Genomic DNA, 21,613 nt, shown 5'->3' with positions numbered 1-21,613 from the left:
CTGGCCTGGCGTAGGTACCAGGAGGCCATTTCCAGAGTCTCTTCCTTGCTCTGTTTCTCAAGAAAATCATGCAGTGGGTGCACCAAGAGGAAAAAGGAGCACCTCCGAAACTCTTATCTTCAAGAGACAGGCCGGTTTTAGATGGAGGTTTGTCGCGTCCAATAAAAGACAGTTCACAGAACCAGTTCTTTTTAGAGTTTAGAGGGGGAAAAAAGAATAAAGATTCCAAGCGAGACCGAGAGAGAGAGAGAGAGAGAGAGAATACTAAGGAGATCAAGAAGGAAAATGAAATACACAGACGATCGATATGTGAGCCGAGAGAGAGAGAGAGCTTTGCCAAACTTCTCCATTATTTCGCTGGTTTTTATAGTTTGTTGCCGCCAGGGCAATACCGCGCGAAACCACGGCAGTCAGTTGTGCTGCCCAATCACAACCGTCCATTACAATCAAACAAAGATTGCTTTTAACGGCTGTGGTTCATAGTTATTTTCTTTAAAATATTTTACATTTTAAAAACTGTGGTTAATTTTTTCATTCTCCAGAGTCAAAGACGTTAACGTTATTTAAAATTATCTCATCAATATGAATAAAAGTGATAAATAAAGACGAATAATAGTATTGTTTATTGAAGATTTAAGTGATTAAATTTCAACGGTTGTGATTGAAAATGATAAATCGAATAAAAGTTGGTTAATTTAGTTTTTTTTTTTTAAATTAAATAGATAGTTTTTTTTTTCTTTTGTAAAACTAGAGTTGTAAGGGTAATTATTTTACACAAATGTCTATTCATTTAAAATAGAAAAAAAAAATGAAAACTAATTATGTCTGAGTCATTGCTCAGGATGGAATGCCTTCTACTTTGAGACGAGGGTGTTCGACTTAATCCCATATTTATGTTCCATAGATGGGTGGGCAAGAACATCGAACAATCGTGTCTCTCCAACCAAGGGCAGATTAAGAGAAAAATAAAAACGAGAGAGAGAGAGAGAGAGCACTTTCCACCAACAAAATCCCTTGTTTCAAGCTCTACTTCTCTCTCTTTTGTCTGTATTGCATAAACCCAAACCAACACAACTTGATTAAAAGACAATTGAATAAAAGATAGTTTTCATATTCTTGCAACACCAATCTATGGTGTCTTTTTTCCTTCAGAGATAAAGAGGTTATCCAGGCAAAAAATATGTAAATAAATAAACTACTATCAAAGGCACCTTATTTCAAAGATATTAATTACCATCCTACGGTATAAGGATTAGCAATAATACCCATATAACATATTTCACAACACATGTTTTAAAATGAAATATAGTTTTATAAAAAAGTAATGCTATATACAGTCGTGAAATGCACAAACACTGCACAGTCGCTTTGAAAAAAAGTGAAATCTACTATTAAAAAATTAATTTATTTTCATGTAAATCTCATATTTGTTCACTTTTTTCAAAGCGACTGCACGTCACTTGCACATTAACGACTACAAGTATCATTTCTCTTTATAAAATGATGTTACTTTTATAAATTATTTTATTAAACTATCCTTCATTTTAATACATGGCTACGTAATATGTTGTAAAAAGTGATGTGCGTTTTCTTTCTGTTTTAGGCATGATCCTCAAAAGTCATGGGCCACTCTGAAAAATAAACATTTCTCAGAGGTAAGGCATTAGAAAACTCTACTGCACACATCTCTGGACAAGTTTTCCAGAGGACCCTAACACCACGCCATGAAGCATGACCAAAATTGAGTATGAAATTAAAACATGGCTTTGTATTGGAAGCGGAGGGAGGTACCAAGACTCGGTTTTTTAGCTACTTCGGAAAGCAAGATGCTTAAACAAGATTCTTTGATTATAGTTCTAATGCAAAAGGGAAGTCCAAATATCTAAGGAACTATAAGAAAGCACGACACAGTACATGAAAATACCCCAAAATTAACAGGGAAAAAAAAGAAAAGAAAACTAACATACACAACATCTATTTGCCAGTCACAACTAAAACAGAGACCTCTTCCCTATAGTTCTTGTTAGCTACACCATAACCATGTCTAAAAAAACCCATGGTACGGGCCAGGTCTGTATTGAGACTCGCAAGTTAAAAGAATAGATTACATCTGCCAAAACAGTGCAGCAATCGTCTTGCCGTTTTAGTAGTAACTCCCATAATAGGCCTGAGGAACTGCTGCAGGTTGCTGGGCTGGGGCGGCCAAAGTTGCTGCTGCAGCGGGTTGAGCGTAACTTTGTTGAGGGAAAGCCTGCTCAAATTATACGCAAAATTATCAGCTGTAGTGATGCCGGGCAAGCAAAAAGCAGAGAGATACCAAGTGTCTTCATACATGCCCCAAAAGGGGGCAAGTGATAGAAATGAAACATTTATTTATTATTGGCACCAGGTGTCCAAGAACAAAATCTCAACTGATCCCCAAGGTGCATTAGGCCTCGGCAAGAAATGAAACATTTAGTAATCCCAAAACATTGCAATGTGTAATAGGACAAGGAGTACACATCAAAAGATACCAAGTGGAGAGACAAATGGAAGTTCAGCTGACAAACATGTGAATAAACGACCAAAGGTCCGAAAGGTTGCCAACCTTTAAGTTGGGATACACATATCCAAAGGAAGGATACAAGCCCATAACTGAGATTTTTATGGACAATCAATAGACCCTGTATTTTTTCCTGGAGTAAATACTTTAGAAAAGCATAAAGTAGTTCCATGTGGCTAGCAAAGAAATCATCAGAAAGGAGAGATAAATCAACTTTCAATAAAAATTTAAAAAAAAAACTTTTCACTCTCCTGGCCCCCAATTTTTTTTTAACAAAAATAGAAGGAAAAAAAAAACAAATACAATGAAAAATCAAATATAGGTTGTTAACATGTAAAAACAAGAATTCTGATCTACACACACGACAATAATAGCAGATACCTGTGCAGGATATGTACTAGGATAAGCCCCAAAAGATGGAGTTTGTGGCGTTGATGCTGCCGTTTGTGGATTAGGGTAACCACTTCCATAGCCACTATATGCACTGTATGCAGCCTGCTGCAAGATTTAAAGGGTCGTTGATAAATAATAGCCATAATAAATTATGGTATTTCAAGACGTTTTGGATTATAGAAAACAACCCTGCATATGCACATTCAAGCCACACTAGAGGAGGAATATTTTTTTTTCATAAGTACACTTGAGGAGAAATATTAAAACATTAAAACCATATAAAAGGAAGCAGGGTACTCAACTATACATGATCTCTCTGGTATACTAAGATTGAAAATTACATCCCAAACAACCAGGTTTCTTGATTCGCTAAGGGCATGGCAACAATACTTTCACACATTCGCTATCTTACAGCAGGCTTAGTTGAGTTATTTTGAGTACAATGGCTATGAGTTTTCAAAATAACTCAACCCAGCCCATGTGGAGAGAACAAAAAGGGGCTCCGAGGCCCTCCAATGGCAGAAGTCTTAGGGCAGGTTTGGGGGGTGAGATGAGAATTTTATGTTTTGTTTTGAAGTTTAAAATATTATGTTTTAATATTATTATTGTTTTGGGATTTGAAAAATGTGTATTAGAATTTGAAAAAGTTGAATTGTTTATTATATTTTGTATGGAGATTTGAAAAATGTGTAATGATGAGATGAGATAAGATGAGAATTTTGTGTTTTGTTTTTGTTACCAGACCTGCCCTTACTCTTCCACCAGAAAACTTGATGCGAAGCCCGCGGCCTGCTGAGGATTCGTTGACGGGGATACAGAAGATGCCAGCGATGGCAGTGGAGCAGTCAATAGGTGGTCAGTAAACACCGTGTCCAAAAAACGATGGTGGACCATCCAGTGGGGATTTCTACACCACCGTGTGTCGGCTCACCGTTGAGCAGTGGCCAGAAAGCGTCGATGGGCTATGGGAGAGAAGGGTATACTCCGACAAACCCCCAAAAACAGCTTCTCGATGATTCTAAGATGGACGAACACTCAAGAGGGAAATTTGGTGGCGTGTTTCGATGACCTTTCCCAATCTGGTAGTGAAGAACTTCCATTTTCTGAAGAAGAGACTTCCCAAAGACTCGTCCAGGTGGACAGTGGGCCTGTTGGGGAGGATGAAAATTTTTTTGTGGAAGAGACACAGGGTCTGCTGACGGCGTTCATAGTGGGTGAGCCTATCCCTCTGGATTATATGTTACCGGATCAATCTAGTGTTTCAGGATGGGCATTCACAAGGTGAAGGAAATACAACAATGTGTGGGGATAGAGTGTAAAGGATTTGAGGAACAATTTATGGCTTTGCTTACCACCAATGAAGTGGGGCACCAACAACAGAGAAAAGCTGGCTCAAAAAAACAGTGAGAGCTTAAGAGGTTAACATGGTTGCTGAATTATGAGGGCATTTCCAGCAGGGACAGATCAAAAGGGAAGGGGTTGGCCTCCCCACAATGAAACCCAAAATTGTGTTGTGTAATGTCCGCGGGCTCAACGAGTCAATAAGCATCTCCAAATAAGAAACTTGCTTCGTGAGTGGACGGCGGACATTGTATGTTTACAGGAGACAAAGCTGAAATTAATTACTAGAAGAATTGTGAGAAGTTTATGGAGTTGTGTAAATGTGGATTAGGTGTATTTGGCATCTAATGGGGCATCAAGTGTTGTATTGGTGATGTGGGATAGACGGGTGGGGGAGAAAATGGAGGAATTCATAGGGTGTTCATAGTGGCATGTTCCTTTAAGAGTGCCATAGATAATTTTCTGTGGGCTTTTCCAAGTGTCTATGGACCAAACTTAGACAACAGAAAACTATTGTGGGAAGAATTAGCTGGAGTTCATAGCTGGTGGGACCTTCCATGGTGCATTGTGGAGATTTTAATGTCATAAGATTTTCAAGTAAATGTTTCGAAAATAGAAGACTGCGGCTAGCAATGACAGAATTCTCAGAGTGCATTTTTTATTTGAACCTAGTGGATCTGCCTCTAGCAGGGGGTTCTTTCACGTGGTCTAATAATCAGATGTGGTCTCGACTGGATAGATTCTTAATATCACCAAAATGGAAGTCATTTTCCGGATGTATGTCAAGAGAGAATATCTCGTCTTTGTTCATATCATTGGCCCATCATGCTGGATTGTGGTGGTCTCCAAAGAAGGCGACAGTACTTTAAGTTTGAAAATATGTGGCTAAAATCTGAAGGCTTTGTGGACAGGGTCAGACACTGGTGGTCCTCATATAAGATACAAGGTCTCCCTAGCTTCATCTGTGCAGGTAAACTGAAAGCTCTAAAAAAATATTTAAAGCTTTGGAACATTCAGTCTTTTGGTGATATAGGGGAACGCAAGAAAAGCAAGTTGATGGAGATCCAAGAGTTAGAGAGGATACAAGAGGACAGACCCTCACTCAGGAAGAATTAGCTCGGAAGACTGTGTTGGTCCCAAATCTTGGGAGGATTATTTTATTAGAAGAGACTTCTTGGCATAAAAAATCAAGAGCATTGTGGTTAAAGGAAGGAGATCAAATCACCAAGTTCTTCCACAAAATAGCAAACTCTCATAGCATAATCAACAACATTGAGATGCTGAAAATTGATGGTGTTGATTGTAAGGAAGCTCCGGTGATTCATAATCATGTAGTTGATTTTTTTGAGCATTTACTTACCGAGCAAGCAGGATGGCAGCCCACGTTTGATGGGCTTGACTTTGAGTCTATTGGGTCGCATGATGTTTATCGGTTGGAGAGGCCTTTTGAGGAGGCAAAGGTTCTTGAAGTGGTGAGGAGAATGGTCAAAGATAAGGCACTGAGTCCTGACGGCTTTTCTATGGGCTTCTTTCAAATATGTTGGGACATGTTAAAAGATGATCTTATGAGGGTGTTTCAAGAGCTATTCTCAGTTGGAAGTTCTAAGAAAAGCCTTAACACTACTTTTCTTGCATTGATACTGAAGAAGGTTGGGTAGTGGAGATTAGGAAGTTTCGGCCCATTAGCCTAGTAAATGGCATACAAGATAATTTCCAAGGCGCTTGCGAATCGCCTAGCTGAGGTATTAGGGAAGATAATTGCAAACAAAAAATCTACTCAACCTCCTACTATTCACACAACCTCCACACTCTACATTATTTTTAATTTTTATTATTTTTTTCTTTTATTAAATATTTATTATATGAATAATGAATAAAAAATTTGAAATAATTTAAAAAAAATAAACTCAAAAAAAATTTTAAAAAAATATTAAAAATTTAAAAAATTTAAAAAAGTGTGGAGTGTGGAGTGTGGTGGAGGTTGTGTAACAAAGCTCAATTACAAAATCCCAAAATGCATTTCTAAAGGGTAGACAAATTTTAGAAGCGGTTCTTATTGCCAATGAATGTCTTGACAATAGACTGAAAACTGGCACTACAGGGATCATTTGCAAACTAGACATGGAGAAGACGTATGACCACGTTAACTAAGATTTTCTACTTTACCTTCTTGGGAGGTGTGGTTTTGATGAGAGGTGGCGGTCGTGGATCTGCTGGTGCATATCAACGGTGAAATTCTCAGTTTTGATAAATGGAAGCCCAGCTGGTTTTTTTTATAGCACACGAGGTTTAAGACAAAGAGACCCATTGTCCCCACTACTCTTTGTTATTGTGATGGAGGCGCTCAGCAAAATGACATCGGCACTAATTAATAATGGTTTCATGGTTGGCTTCTCGATTGGAGCCTCGGATAGGGAAATTGTTAATATTTCTCATTTGTTGTTTGTAGATGACACTTATCTTTTGAGAGGCAAATCATAACCAGGTTTGCGTCGAAGGCCTTTCTCCTTTGTTTTAAAGCAGCGTCCGGGTTAAAAATGAACTTTGACAAATCAGAGATGGTGCCAATGGGAGGTGTTCATAATATAAGACAGATGGCTAGCACTCTGGGGTGTAAGATTGTCTCTCTTCCTATGACTTACCTTGGAGTCCCGTTGGGGGGCTGCCTTGAGAGCTTCTTCATTATGGGACACGGTGATTGAGAAAGTAGAGCAGAGACAGGCCAGATGGAAGAGAATGTACCTGTGAAAAAGTGGTAGGATTACCTTGATCAAGAGTACATTGACTAATTTACGAACATACTTTCTGTCTCTATTCCCTAACCCAGCAAGAGTGGCGTTCCGAATTGAGAAAATCTAACGTGATTTCTTGTGGTGTGGTGTGAAGTGGAGTGGAGTGGGTGAAGAGTTCAAATTCCACCTAGTCAATTGGGAGAAGGTATGTGCCCTATCTCTAATGGTGGAGATACTTAGAAAATGGCTGTGGAGATACAATAAGGAATCGGAAGCCCTATGGAAATTGGTGATTGAGTGCAAATATGGAGGCTTATGGGGGGGCTGGTGTACTAAAGAAGTGAGAGGGGCTTATGGAGTGGGATTGTGGAAACACATAAGACGAGGATGGGGAGCCTTTACTCGACCCACAAGATTTCTTTTGGGTGAGGGTTCCAGGATTAAATTCTGGAGTGAATTTGGTGTGGTAACAATGCTTTAAAGGATTTATTTCCTTCACTTTTCAGGGTTGCAAGTGCCAAAGAAGTTTCAATGGCTGCAGTCATGGTGATATCAGGGGAGCAAATCCAGTCGAATATCAATTTTAGCAGGGCGACACAAGATTGGGAAATGAGCAGCTTTGAAGGCTTTTTCAGCCTTTTTTACTCCATAAAACTGAGCAACCAGCGAGAAGATTTTTTGTGGTGGACACCCGTAGGTAAAGCTTCATTCTCGGTTCGCTCTTTCTATAAGTCTCTCACACGAGCCGGATATTCAGTTTCCATGGAGAAGGATTTAGAGACATAAGGCGCCACTCAAAGCAAATTCTTCGTGTGGACAGCTTCCTTGAGTAAGATCCTCACAACATATAATTTGAGGAAACACAAGGTGATCATCACGGATTGGTGCTGCATGTGTAGGAAAGGGGACAAGTCTGCGGACCATCTCCTACTACATTGTGTGACAGCTAGTGTGTTATGGAATGAGGTGTTTAGCAGACTAGACTTGGCTTGGGTTATGCCCACAACAATGGTGGCAGTTCTAGCTAGCTGGACAAATCAACGAGGCATTCAATGGATTAAAGCTGTGTGAAAGATGGTCCCTATATATATCATGTGGTGTTTGTGGCAGGAACACAATTATCGGGCGTTCAAAGACAATGAGAGATCAATGGAGGAACTAAAGCTTTATTTATTAGAACTCTTATGTACTTGGGTCATTGCTGTTGACTTTAATAGCTTGGATTTACATTATTTTCTTGTCTCTTTTGCGCCAACATAGTTAGGGCATACCTTATGTACTTATCAAAAAAAAATTCAGTTTTGCGCTGACTAGGGAAGCACAAAAAGAAACATCTTCACTAGACAAAAGGTAGCATCAACACTCCTACCCAGCATACTTATTAACCATCAAAACCCATCAATGAGAAAAAACCAAAAACTAACTTTGAATAGAAATTTGGTTGATATGGAAACTCCAGCAAATTAGTCAAAGATACTCCTCAGCCAGCCATGACAAATGAGCAAACAGCATGTATATACATGAAAATAAGATGGTGTGGAGAAAATAAAATTTACCTGTTGCGTATATCCAGGGGCCCACTGTTGTCCCTGTGCTTGTGTAGCTGGAGGCCAAGCTTGAGGCTGCAAACCATAACCAGATGTCCACTGGTTTTGTGCATTTGGATATGCACCCATCAAGGACTGGGCAGGTGAAGGAACAGAATAAGACCTTGCTATCTTAGCTTTATCTGATGCTAGATAATCCTCTGCATGGCGCTTTTTCAACTCTGAGGTGCTCCGGTGGGGTAGGAAAAGCTTGGCATGCCGATCCTCAGCCTTCTTGATAGATGGTACATCCCCAAAGGCATTCACAAACTGAAAAATCCATGCAAGCACACAAGACTTTGAAGCAACATTTTCCCAATAAAAGAATATCAAGACAAAGAATTGGGCGTTTGCGATACTAGAAGATATTCAACTTTGGTGCAAACTAATTTCTAAAATGATTTCTAAACTGCAATCTAATCTTTAAAGAGTGACCGGTATAAATCATGAACATATAACAAAGACAATTACTCAACAGAAAAAACGCTAAGAGGCTTCAGCCTGAAGAATACACGTTGCTAATCAGCCCATACCCAACCCAGCTGACCCAATCAAACTCTTGTATGCAAGGAAAAGCTTAAGGACCCAATCAAATGAGAGAGAGAGAGAGACCAAGATCTTCAACAGCTAAAAAGAAAATGTCTGGCTGTACCTCCAAAAAAATGCATGATAGCTCTTCCCGATCAGCTGGACTAGCAACATTGGGGCTCTCCAGGTCAGGAACAATGAACTTAACAACCAATGAATCCAAATAATCAATTCGCTTCGGTAAGGACTGAATTACCTCAAAATGTATTAATGCCTACAGGCATCATGGAAGCAAAAGCAGTAAATTAGCTAAAAGAACCTTATTGAGACTATTTTTTAAACAAAATGTGTCTGCACATGCAGGCGAGAGAGAGAGAGAGAGAGAGAGAGAACAGACCTCAAGAATCGGTTTTGATAGTTGGACATGCTCAAGTGCTTGAACTAGAATTTCCCTAGCTTTTTCTTCATTACCAGAAACCTACCAATAAAATCAGGAAATAGAGATATCAGCCATAGCATGAAGCGCAAAAAAAATCAAAGATTGATGACCAATAATGACTTCAACAGATGTCCAAGGGGAAATATGGAAGAATATGATAAAAGATTTATTGGGGATATATCAAGAAATTTAGTTCATTGGAATTTCATATCAACATGGAAATCATAACCATTGTCTTGTTTTTATCTTGACAAGTGATCTTGTGTTTACTTGAAATAACAAAACAAAGAAACAGCCAACATCTAAATGAAATTAAAGCAAAACGTCATTTAAATTGAGACACTAAAACAGCATGTTCAGGCACTTTTCTTGTCCCTAAAGTTGAAAATGAAAAATATGCCTAATTTAATCATGTTCACTTATAAAAGGACTCCTTGAAAAACATAAAAACCACAAAATCTCTGAATTTTAAATTTGAAAATGTCATGAGCAATCAAACACAAATAAAAATAAAAGATATAATGGAGGATGAGAACAGTAAGCTGAATACAGTTGGTATCAAGAATCAAATCAAACCAAAAGCATTATACCTGTAAGCCACAAACACACACACGCATACACAGACAAACAAGTTGCCCAACCTACCATATATGCAAACCGAGAGTATTGCGCATACAGCATCGGTAATGTCTGTGAATGCTCTTTTCCTTTTTCAATAGCAATGGCCTGTTCATACAAGGAGTAGGCAGCTTCTAGATTCCCCTGCAATAAAGGAGAAATGATTTGAGTTAAAAATGTAACAAATTTATCATATTTTTTCTTTATAGCATATATATCGAAAATTAAAATCTTAAACAGCTTTCTAACTCAACATACCAGGCGATATTCCATATTTGCATGCTTAATAATTGCTTCAATGAGACCAGGAGAGATTTCAGTATGCACCAGTTGATAGGCATCTTGAGAACCAGGTATATCCCCATTTTGCTCTTTATACCGTGCAGCAAAAAGGTGGATCTCTGGTTGTCTCTGTTATAGATTTGACCACCAAAAAAAAAAATGATAAAGTAGATTTGGCATAAAAAAGTAAATCAGATGTGAGGGAATTAAGTTTTAAAGGAAAGTACAAGATAGAAATCGTAATATATCATGGCTGAATACTGACAATGGAAGATGAAAAGGTATGGCAATGTAAGCTTATTTGTAAAACACATTAGCAATTCAAACATATTGAGGGTTCGATGCTGAAATAACCAGAAAAGAGAAGGAAAGGAAATTCATATTATCAGTAATTATGGTAAGAAGGTTGGAACTTAAAAGGATAAAACCATATGGTGGTTCAAAGGGTCTTCCAACTCATAATCTGTTGATATGAATATTGATGAACAACAAATAGGATGCCCATACTTTACACTGTTTGCTCGGAGCAAATGGAGGGGGGTAGAGAAGGGTAGCAGAAAACAGTGTATGAAGGGAAATACCTTCGTTTGGTAGGTGGGAAAAGGATGGGGCAAGGTGGGGATGACGGAGAGGCATAACCCCTTCAGCCCACCAAAACCAATTCGCGCCACAGCAAGAAGATTGCAAGAGGGAGAGCAGGCTTCTTATAAAAGTTGTGAAATGTCTCTTTGCTTATAAAATTTTTAATGATTAAACTATATATCTACGATAGCGCACTTTAAATGATTTATGTAGTGGCATGAAGGTAAAACTATATATCTATACTCCTCTTCAGTTCTTTTCTCTCTCCGAGCAAAAAAACTGGTTGGGAAGTTCACACTCCTTTCCCTATGTCCTAATGAAGAAGATTCATATGGGAAATATCCTACCTTGACAAAGACTTGGGTTGCACGAGCAAGTGCGTTATTTGCAAGATCCAACATTCCACCAGCTTCCATGCATAAAACATACCGTATCCAATACTCAGGATAATTGGCACATGCAATCAGGCATCTTTCATATAACTTGACCACCTGATTCACAAAAAAGAAAATTGACAATACATTATTTGGTATTCAGCTCACAAAATTAAAATAACATTTCAAAGCACAAAGGAGATATGCATAAGATATACTCCGTTAGCGGAACAGAGAGGCCCCTCAAATACGAAGGGAGGGACCCTCCTTGTCTGACAGACAGATGGTTAGGAAGATAAGAAGACACCTGCATGCATAACATTGGAACTTTAAAAAGAATAACATTTACTATACAAACACATCATCAACCTGGAACGTCCACTGACAAATGAGGGTTTGAAGTACTTAGCCTTAAAGAAACCAAATCGAAGGCCCATGCTTTAGTCTCAGTTCAATTTCCCGTTTAAAAAGTTCCTTCATCCAACGGTTTAGCCAATAAAGCATTGGCGGCAGCAGATATTATTTAACTGTGAGTCAATATGTAACAAGGACAACCAAAAACTACAAAACAGAGAAACAGAAAGCAAAATCACTCAAATACCTTGTTAAAGTCACCTTCCTTTTCCATGAAATCCAAATAGCTATGCCAATTTTCAAGCTCTGCAACATTGAGGGGCCGCACATGAAAGTAGGGCCTCCTAATAGCTGTTTCAAAACCAATGATCTTAGAATCGAACTCCTTAGCTTTCTTATACATCTCTTCTCTAACGGCGATATACTTCTGCAACTCCTCTGCTTCTGTTAAGCCAGAACTTACAGGTTTAGGAGATTGTTCTGTAGCATCAGGATGAACCTCTCCCTCATTCGTTTGGACACCATCCTCAGAAAGTCCACCTGCTGCTGTTGCAGCTTCCTCAGCAGTCATTATTTCAGACAAAGGTCGACTTCCAACTAACTCTTTGAAGCTGTTATGCCATCGCGCCAGGAAGATAAATAAAACTTCAAAAAGGAAATATATAATTTTTTTACAAGTAATCAAAATCCGATCAAAACCAAATGGTGAACCCAAGAATACAAGTATACAAGAAAACCACCGAATCAAAGAAGTAAAAAAAAACCACCAAACTAAGCCCTAAAACCACCAGGACCTATCCCACATATACCAACTACCCCAACAGAAATTATGCAACACTACAAGCAACATAATGAACTCCCCCTAAAGCCCAAAAAAGCACCAAAAACTCGCACAAAGCTCTAAAACCACCAGGTCCTATCCCACATAATGAACTCCCCCTAAAGCCTGAAAAAGCACCACAAACTCCTCGCACAAAGCAAGACGAAACTGAGGATGCCATCCCTGATCAAACACAAACGTCTTCACAGCGTGGCCTCAATACACCCACAAGAAGTCTTCCATTTGTTCTACTATGACTCACAACACCATCATAGTTAATGGAGGAATACAACCTTCTTAACTCTATTGCCTTTATCGTACAAACCAGGCATGCGAAAGTATAAATCCAAGGAAACAGTGCTCTATCTGACCACTACAAAACCTGCCCCGAACACATTCAGCCACCCCAAATCTTCTAAATGCAACACTGGACATGTGCAAGAGGTTTCTAATGTAACATAGAGTGAACTTAAGGAACCCAATCCCACAACTGAGGATTACAAGGTAAACAAATAAACATATGGGCAATGTACAAGGCTTCAAGGAATCACCTGGTAAAATACCGATCCAATTGTTGATTTGGATACTCCAAAATCCGGGTGTAAATCATAGCAAGACGGCCCCATTCTTGCTGCATGTATTCATATTCAATATATTTATCCCAGAGGGTGAACGACAGGTAATCCGTTCCAACATAAGCTAATCCTCGTTCAAAGAGCCTAAAACACCATAAAAATAATAGAAACCATTATTCTATAAGTATAAAAATTAACCCATTTAACCCAAGCACATCCATAAATCGGTGACATTGGCCAATGTCAAGGAGAAGAAACAATTCATTCTTAACAGCATATCACTTCCAAACTCTACATTTACCTTCCTGGAAAAAAAATCATACTATGTCCGTGAAAGGAAGCAGTGATAGAGGCCATCTTAGCCCTTAACTTGACGAGATCTTCCCAGCAGCAATTTGCATATTGATGCCCCTCAAAGTGTCAAAGTTAAAGATAGCCATGATTCAATGACAACTAAATGACTACGGCATAGGCCTATGGGGAGAGAGGCAAGAAAAGAAGGGGTATATGAAACCAAAAACAAAATAAACAAGATCTTAAAAACAGCTACACTTTTACAATTGCATCAAATCAAGGGTTTGCACATCAGGAAAAAAATCATTTCTGTGGTGCATTACCATTAAACCTTTCCGCCAAAAATGTGAAGAATCACTGTTGCAGGCATACCGGAATGATGTCAGCAGCACCAAATACTATAGCCTTGTGGCTGATGAAACAATGCAATAAAGATCCCCCAATGCCAAAAAATGCCAAAAAAAAAAAAAAAGAGCTAAATTAAAATCCATTACCTTCTGATGGTGTCTGGATCCCCATATGTGCTAATGGAAAATATGCAATAATGCAACCAAATGTCCACTGAATATGTCACTCCTTGAACTGCCCGTTCATAAACCTCCATAACTTTGTCAACAGAGCCTAGATGAGCCTCATGGTCTGCATACTTTTTCCAATAACCATAACACAAAGGAAATTCTGCCAAAAAAGCGTCATAAACTTTTCGAATTTTCAAAATGTTCTCCTGCAAGGGAGTTGAGATAATATGTTATTCATTAAATATAAACACCAGGACCAGTCCTCCAATGAGCAGGCAAAATATACACAAGATATTAAATAAATAACATTAAAAATGCAGTTTCTAGACTCAAAGGCACCACTTTCACATTCCAAAGATTTGTAATCAAGCAAAAGGGTGAACATTATTTTTTTATGAGAAGACAAACAAAAGGGTGAGAACATACTATGACATAACTATGTAAGTAAATAAAGGTGATCCAGAAAGGCATACTATACTATCTACTCATTTAAAAAATACATATGAATGGACAATTGGTTCTTGCAATATAAGAGAAGGATATCAATACCATACAGACAGCCAATTTGTTGGGCACCTTCCTAAAATAACAAATAAAAACACGTAGAGATTGGAAAACTCAACAAAATGACTCATCAAACATCTGAAATTTGCTGACATACCTGTGCCACCTTCTCGGTCTCTTCAATCAAGGAAGTCCAAGCATTAAAATCTAAAGAATTAGCCCTCACAATGTTCCACAGTCGATCTTCTTCAGCAGACATAGCTGGTACTACAAATAAGTGGGAAAAGATTTAAAACAATCAGGAAGTTATACGCTTAAATCTGCATTCCTATTTTTCAATAATAGGAGGAATAAAAATAGCAGAGAAAGGACACAAAACAGAAACTCCAGATTTCATAAGGCTGACTGATTTTTTTTACCAGTAATTTCATAAGGCTGACTGATGAAAGTGGTGTATTCACTTTTTTTAAAATGGTCTATACATTAGTCAAACTGATCGTGGATAGTACACATGAGATAGAAAAGAAACAGAAAGAGAAGAAGATATAAAATAATTCTAGTCGCACTAGGTTGCCCAGTCGGTGAACCCATGAGAAAAATGCAGCACAGATGAAGAAAATAACAATTCTTCGTCCAGTTTCTTAAAAAATGCATTGGCATCACTTTTTTGAACGATAAAAAAAATCCTCCAAGGACTGAGTAAACTTGAAAACCATGCTAGAAAACCTCAAGACCTGGACCAATCAAAATCTGTATCTACTAAAATTGGCAAGAAACATTATATTCCTCACCTTATTCCTAAAATACTAATGCGTGTTTGGATTGAAAATAATCTTGAAAGAATCTGAAATCTTTGAGAAAATTTCGACGATAGGTGGTTTCTAGGTGGGATGCGGGTCATCTTGAGCAATATATAGTCTTAAAATGCCCAAATAAAAACCACAACCACCTTGCACCTGACATATTGATATAACAAACTTGCAGATAGAAAAATATACCGAAACCATCAAACTGTTGCTCATCAGCAGCTCTTGCCATATTATCAGAAGCATTTCCATTCTCAACTGCGAGAGTCCCCGTTTCACCAACACTACCATCCACAGAAGAAATATTACCAGCTGCTTGAGACAACTCTATTGCTGCATTTTCTGGATCGGTGACTTTCTCACTAGTATTAGCAACTCCGACAGCTGGCTCGGCTTCAAATGCTGTACTCAAATGTGCTTCTTGCAAGATGGGATTAGGATCTGTACTATATGTGTTCCCATCTCCCAAATCAAAACCACCAGGAACAGTAGAATTTATATCAGCCAGAGCAGCAGGGGCAGCAAAATCCCCAGTAGCCTTAGATGGGAAAGCACTGGCGTCGAGGACAACATTTGAGTTGGCATCAGAATAGTCAGTGGAAGTATAACTCGCAGATGTATAGCCCATCACAGAAGATGTCTCAGATATGGCTGTATCATGGTCTCCCATACCTAATGAAAAGATTACTACTTGGTAGCATACACTGCAAGACTACAAAAACAAAGTTGTATCTTGATAAATTCAGAAGACGCATGCACCCATACTGCATCTTTTGCTTCAGATCTTTAAAAAAATTAACGGTTATGGCAATCCAAAAGAATTTATCAACCAGTAATCACATTCAAAATTAGCTCAGAAAGGTAATATGATGTTCAGTGAGCGGAGAAACTGGGCAGGCATATAATATGTAGACTATTAAAACAGAGAAAGTAGGTCAAATTAGAGTTGTTAGTAGCTTTTTCAAGTCTGCTTGTGAAGCCAAGCAGACGAAGGTATTGATAGTTGCTGTGGTGGCAACTGGTAGAGTTATTGCTTTGATGGTTGTGGATTAATTCTGATATTCATAAATCCCAATGAAGTTAGTTATCAATATCAGTCGAAAATTTCAATGTGTTAATACCACAAAAGACGACATTAACAGAAAATTCCAATTTCTGATCTAGTTCTTGATCTAAAATACTAGATAAGGATCTTTACCTAAATGTTGTTGAACAATATAAACTAATCGTCACGTCTACCAGTTCATCAAAGTAAATACGCAGTACTTGACATAGTCTCCCACTGCTGAACCAACAATAATTTCCTCGTTGCTATGCCTAAAAGCATGATTAAGATCTAAAATTAAGGACCACCGAAACATTCCACAACTACGAATATTGCCGTTAATCTTTTGAACTAAAATTTTTTCAAAAAAATATGGAACAATCTACAAGAAGATAGACCACCACATGTACATAAACTTAAGTAAATGTAAACCAAAAAGACTGCAAAATTCAAAAAGTAATAAATTGCGCTGTACAGATCCATATACACATCCATAAAACTAGGTTTTGAAACTAAACCACTAACCTAGGGTTTTATTTCATACTCTAAACCCTAATTCGACAGAAAACTGTTGGAACCGAGACGAGTGATGAAAGGAAATGGGTAAGGGAGGAGTACCTGAGGAAAAATAAGAAACCGGTGTCGTTTGTCGTTTGCTGAGAGTTCTGGATTCGGCTTCGAAGGTTTTGGATTGAGGTTTGTGTAAATACTGCAGCAGCGGTGGTAATAGTAGCCAGTAGGGCAAGGAATTTGGGGAGTAGATTTTATATCGCGTCGGGCCGCGTGTGGGCGGAACTATGGTAGTCGATGATGGCGTCAGATCTGGATCGTTGGTTAACATAGACAGTTCGGTCGGATTGCACTCTTTTTAAAAAAAAAAAAAAACGTATAACAATAGAAAAATATTAATTACAGTTGTAAATATATAAATATCATGTAATTATTTTTAAAAAAATAAATAAATATAATATTCACATAAAAAAATTTTAATAATAATTATATTCTTTTTCAAAATGACTACACAATACTTACGTACTCTACGACTATACGAGTAGAAAGTTCACGTGATCTCGAGCAATAAAATTAATTCAATGCATTATTAAATTATTAAAAACTGATATTTTGCACTCGTCGTTAAGACTGATAGTCAAGATTGTACCACTTTACTTATTTTTTTTTATTTATCTCAATGATTATAACTGAATTACCATATAAAATATCGGTTTTGAATAGCTTTGAGAGTGTGATGGGTTAATTTTATTAGTTTTATATGGCATGAAATCAAAGCCCATAGACCAGCTAATGTTGTCAGCCAATCGCAATATAATAAGAGTATGGGTACAGTTACAAAGAAATTTTATAAAAATAAATCTATAAAATGACATAACTTTATATAATACGTTAGATCTACTTTATAATAATTTTACAATTTAATATACCACATATCACGTCTATTTCTGAGTTTAATTTTATAAATCTTTTATGGACTTTGAACCAATGAAAATAAGGATCCACATGCACTTATTTTCACACTAGGGCAGGTTTGGGGGTGGGATGAGATACAAAATTTTCATCTCATCTCATCATTACACATTTTTCAAATCCTCATACAAAATATAATAAACAATTCAATTTTTTCAAATCTCAATTCAACTTTTTCAAATCCCAATACAATAATAATACTAAAACATAATATTTTAAACACTAAAACAAAATACAAAATTATTATCTCACCCTCCAAACCTACAGTATTATTATTCAAACTACTAATATTTTAATATCTTAATGCTTGCATGTACTCATCTAAAACAATAGAGTTCTTACAATGGAAGAAATCTCCCGTATTGGTTACTGCTTTTTCTTCTTGTATTTCTCTTTAATACAGCATCTCATACCGTATAAAGATAGGATCCATGATGCAAAGTACAATTCGAAAGCAAGTTTATCAGTACTTATATTCCCCAAGATCAGTCATGTACATTGCACAAGAGAAGTTGAAAACCAAACATCAAGAGGAGAGAACAAAAGGCATTTGGGATATATAGCTGAAGTTTCTGAACCTGCAGAATTATGCCAAGTACAAGCACAATTCAATCGAATAGGTTCGAAATTTATACTGCATTGAGGCTCAATTTTCCTTCTCCGGGACGTGGTTTCTGTTTTTGTGTTACAGGTTCAGGACCTGATTTCCTTTGCTTTATACCACTCTTTCTATCTGAAACCTCTTTGGAGCCTTTTCTTGTGTTCAGAGACACTGCTGCCTTAACCTGATTATGCACAGTCTTGATTTGGGCTGGCAATGGCTTCTTCTCTTTCTTACTATGATCCAAAGATCTATCTTCCATTAGTTTGTTTATGCTTCCAATCATCCCATCATTATCTGACGACATAATACTGTCAATTTTGGTGCAGAAGAAGCTATCGATGAAGGTTATTATGCGTCTCGTGCATACATCATCCTTTTAACTATCACCCTTTTAACATTTTCCAATGTAACATCAAATTATTGACAAATGAATAAAATATTTAAATAGTGTTCCAATCATTTGATGGCACATCGGGAGTATGAAAGATGAGGGTTAAAATGATGGTGCATAGTACTTCTCTAAGTAAAAACTCATGCAGGCAAGTGGTTGAGCTGAACAGAAAAGGGCCTATAAAAAACCTCATTGACTTATCAAAAAAAAAAACCTCATTGACTTGAATGTTGGCTACCAAAGAATTTAAGACATGCTATAGCAAATGCAACCTCAAAAACATTAGACAGGTCTGTTCTTTAAAACCTCCTTAGCCTGACATGATTACTCGAAGTTAAATCAAATACTCCTTGGACCTTCTAAACTCCGCCCTCAAATTTGAAAAACCAAGTGGGTGTTTTTGGTCAGTATAATTAGAATACATGCATACACACATCCACACATCCACACAACAATATGGATCAAATTACCTGGACTAGATAGGACCGCCCGTGGACGCAGAACTGAATTAGCACTAACATTTGATTTGCTATTTGTACTAATATGTTTGACATTGTTCTTCATTGTCCCTGAAAAGTAATATGCTGTATCTGATCAATAAATATCATCATATCTTACTACATGTAAGACATCTTAGCCATTCCACTCTTCTTCCCATGAAACTATTTACTAAAATGTGAAAAAACTCTACCTTCGGACATGGGACTCGATTGTGTTTGGATGTTTGGGACATGAACCTTTGTGATTCTGTCAACAGGTGATGGGGAATGGCTCTGATAGTCCTCAGCTGTGAAAAACATAATCACGGATTCAATTACTCTCTAACGGATATAAGTTTCATCTGTAATGCTCAATGGCAATATTGTCCCAAGCATATAATTGTTGCATCAAAATGGAATTATTTAGGTTAAAAATCTCTTCTTAAAACAGCTTCCATCATCAAACAGACAATTGAACAAAAATTATCTGATGTAAGCCTCAATATTGCTGAAAAAGCTTTTTTTTTTTCCTTCTCGTCTGGGGATTGATGGAAAAGCTTGAAAAAAGATGGAAATATTGCATATCCTTCCAAAAGTTCTGTAAATCTATACTTACCAATAAAACAACATTGTGAACCTAATTAAAATGAACAAATTCATCCCGATCAAAAAAAATGAACAAATTCATCAAATTAAGAACTTCCCACATTTCACGATACAGAGCAAATATAAAGCTTTGTGAAATTAGAAACAGGAAAGAAACAAGTTCTTATATCCTAGACAAAAAAATTGGAAGGCCTCAAATTTTCTTCCTATAATCGAATGTTAACATAAAAAATATAGCAGAGCAACACAGCTACCTTGCATGGATAGAGTGTCAATAGTCCTCAAAAACAGCAATAATCCAGTATCATTTCTGGGTGAAAACTGATCATCCTGTGCCTTCACCTTCACAATTGGATTCACTTCAACATTTAAAAACAAGATGAAAAAGTTAGGAATCTCCGGAAAAATAAAAACTTGTAGACAAAAAGAAATCATGAAGATTCAAGAAATAGAAACCCCACATGCAAATACTCACTTTTGGATGTTATAACCTGAAAATCCAGAAGCAAGAGGTGTTATTTTCGATAATCACAAATTTACAACAATAATAGAAGGAATGGAATATATCAAATAACACTATATCGGAACCATACAAAAAATAGTAACGATAATGACTAAGCATAGATAGCTATAAGAGGGAACTCACTTCTGAGCTTTCTTTTCCTGGGAAAATGAAATCTGGAGCCACCTTCTGCTTCTATAAACGTAATGCCAGTGAATAACGAAGGAGCCAATATGTATAGTTGAGGAAAAGTGATAGACTGGAATGGAAGTAACAGCCACGTGAAAACTGAAAGGTGCCATTGATTTCCATTTCTTGGCTTGAAAACCAAGAAGAAGGGATTCTCGACCAGAACATGGCAGCGAGGTGGCCCCTTTCAGAACACGGACCAGGGATTGTGGGAAACAGAACTAGGTGTACGGAAAGTTCTATTTGTATTTGATATGACGTCGGATATCAACCGTTGATGACAGAATATGGTTTGATCTGGTGGTTGCACGAAAAAATAAAAGCAAAGAGGTTTCGCAGGTAAGATGATTAGGCATTAAATTATTGATAATGGTAGGTTTACCACCTATTATTATTTGAAAAAATCTTTATTTACTACTTATTGAAACTTTTATTTTTTTTATTATTTTATTTTAAATATTTTTTAACATCCTTAATCATTAAAAAAAATTTAAAAAAATATATAATGTTATAAATAATTACTTCCTTAACTATTACATAAAAAATAATAAATAAAAAAATAAAGAAAATAATAAATAAGTAGCAGGAAGTAGTAAACTTATCATTATCCTTAACTTATTCAGTCCTAATAATTAGCTTTAAATAACAGATTTCCTAACCTTAGTGAAGATTTGAGATTGTGGTGAAAAATATAACTTATAGTTCTAGAGCTTATAGTTATAGCTTATAACTTAAATGATCAATTTTAATATTAAAAATTTATTTATTAATTGGTAACCATATATTTAAAACAATTTCAAACATGTTATGTTTGTTTGGAAACAAATTAAAAAAATATTTTATGTGATATAAATAACAATTATTTGAATTTTTAAAGATTATGATTGTATCTTTTAAAATTTGAAAATTGTAAGTATCTAAAAGTTGTATAAGTATTTTCGTCTATTAACGGTCTTTTTAAAATTTGAATTACGTTCCACATTATTCTGAAAAATACATTTGATGATTTTCCTCAAACGTGTTTTTT

General features: G+C 36.8%; 2 protein-coding genes across 7 annotated transcripts; both read right to left on the bottom strand.

Annotated features, from left to right (window-relative positions):
* Positions 1–1,827: 1,827 nt before the first annotated feature.
* LOC108995974 (pre-mRNA-processing factor 39-like) lies at positions 1,828–17,084 on the bottom strand. 5 transcript variants are annotated; one of them, XM_018971673.2, is made up of 14 exons: positions 16,952–17,084; positions 15,481–16,000; positions 14,640–14,749; positions 13,955–14,184; positions 13,143–13,310; positions 12,019–12,382; positions 11,391–11,534; positions 10,438–10,590; positions 10,207–10,323; positions 9,520–9,600; positions 9,247–9,396; positions 8,565–8,864; positions 2,924–3,037; positions 1,828–2,251 (listed from the first exon to the last, which is right to left on the bottom strand). In XM_018971673.2, the coding sequence occupies exons 2-14, from the start codon at positions 15,956–15,958 to the stop codon at positions 2,144–2,146; spliced, it is 2,517 nt and encodes an 838-aa protein (XP_018827218.1). In that variant the 5' UTR covers positions 15,959–16,000; positions 16,952–17,084; the 3' UTR covers positions 1,828–2,143. The 5 variants fall into 5 exon arrangements, with proteins under 5 accessions (XP_018827218.1, XP_018827219.1, XP_018827217.1 ...); XM_018971674.2 differs by having other exon boundaries at positions 14,640–14,743; XM_018971672.2 differs by having other exon boundaries at positions 2,924–3,040; positions 16,952–17,083.
* Positions 17,085–18,078: 994 nt separating this feature from the next.
* On the bottom strand, positions 18,079–20,780 carry LOC108995926. Of its 2 annotated transcripts, none has more exons than XM_018971602.2 (6): positions 20,542–20,780; positions 20,357–20,386; positions 20,150–20,254; positions 19,502–19,597; positions 19,281–19,379; positions 18,079–18,713 (listed from the first exon to the last, which is right to left on the bottom strand). In XM_018971602.2, the coding sequence occupies exons 3-6, from the start codon at positions 20,154–20,156 to the stop codon at positions 18,445–18,447; spliced, it is 471 nt and encodes a 156-aa protein (XP_018827147.1). In that variant the 5' UTR covers positions 20,157–20,254; positions 20,357–20,386; positions 20,542–20,780; the 3' UTR covers positions 18,079–18,444. The 2 variants fall into 2 exon arrangements, with proteins under 2 accessions (XP_018827147.1, XP_018827145.1); XM_018971600.2 differs by having other exon boundaries at positions 18,080–18,713; positions 20,371–20,386.
* Between the last annotated feature and the right edge of the window lie 833 nt (positions 20,781–21,613).

This window comes from Juglans regia, chromosome 1, assembly GCF_001411555.2.
Source record: "Juglans regia cultivar Chandler chromosome 1, Walnut 2.0, whole genome shotgun sequence".
Classification (NCBI taxonomy): Eukaryota; Viridiplantae; Streptophyta; class Magnoliopsida; order Fagales; family Juglandaceae; genus Juglans; species Juglans regia.
The sequence above is the reverse complement of the archived record's forward strand: the minus strand, read 5'-3'. Positions and strand labels throughout refer to the sequence as shown.

What these genes read in the sequence shown, in the direction of transcription:
- LOC108995974 (XM_018971672.2), bottom strand. Translation starts at nt 15,958, where the DNA reads ATGGGAGACCATGATACAGCCATATCTGAGACATCTTCTGTGATGGGC. An exon ending in AGGAAGGTGACTTTAACAAG is followed by an intron (nt 11,535 to 12,018) that starts GTATTTGAGTGA and finishes TTTGTGAATCAG; the next exon opens with GTGGTCAAGTTATATGAAAG. An exon ending in TATCATGCATTTTTTTGGAG is followed by an intron (nt 8,865 to 9,246) that starts GTACAGCCAGAC and finishes TGGATTTTTCAG; the next exon opens with TTTGTGAATGCCTTTGGGGA.
- LOC108995926 (XM_018971600.2), bottom strand. An exon ending in ATCGAGTCCCATGTCCGAAG is followed by an intron (nt 19,380 to 19,501) that starts GTAGAGTTTTTT and finishes ATTACTTTTCAG; the next exon opens with GGACAATGAAGAACAATGTC. An exon ending in GGCGGTCCTATCTAGTCCAG is followed by an intron (nt 18,714 to 19,280) that starts GTAATTTGATCC and finishes TTATGTCGTCAG; the next exon opens with ATAATGATGGGATGATTGGA.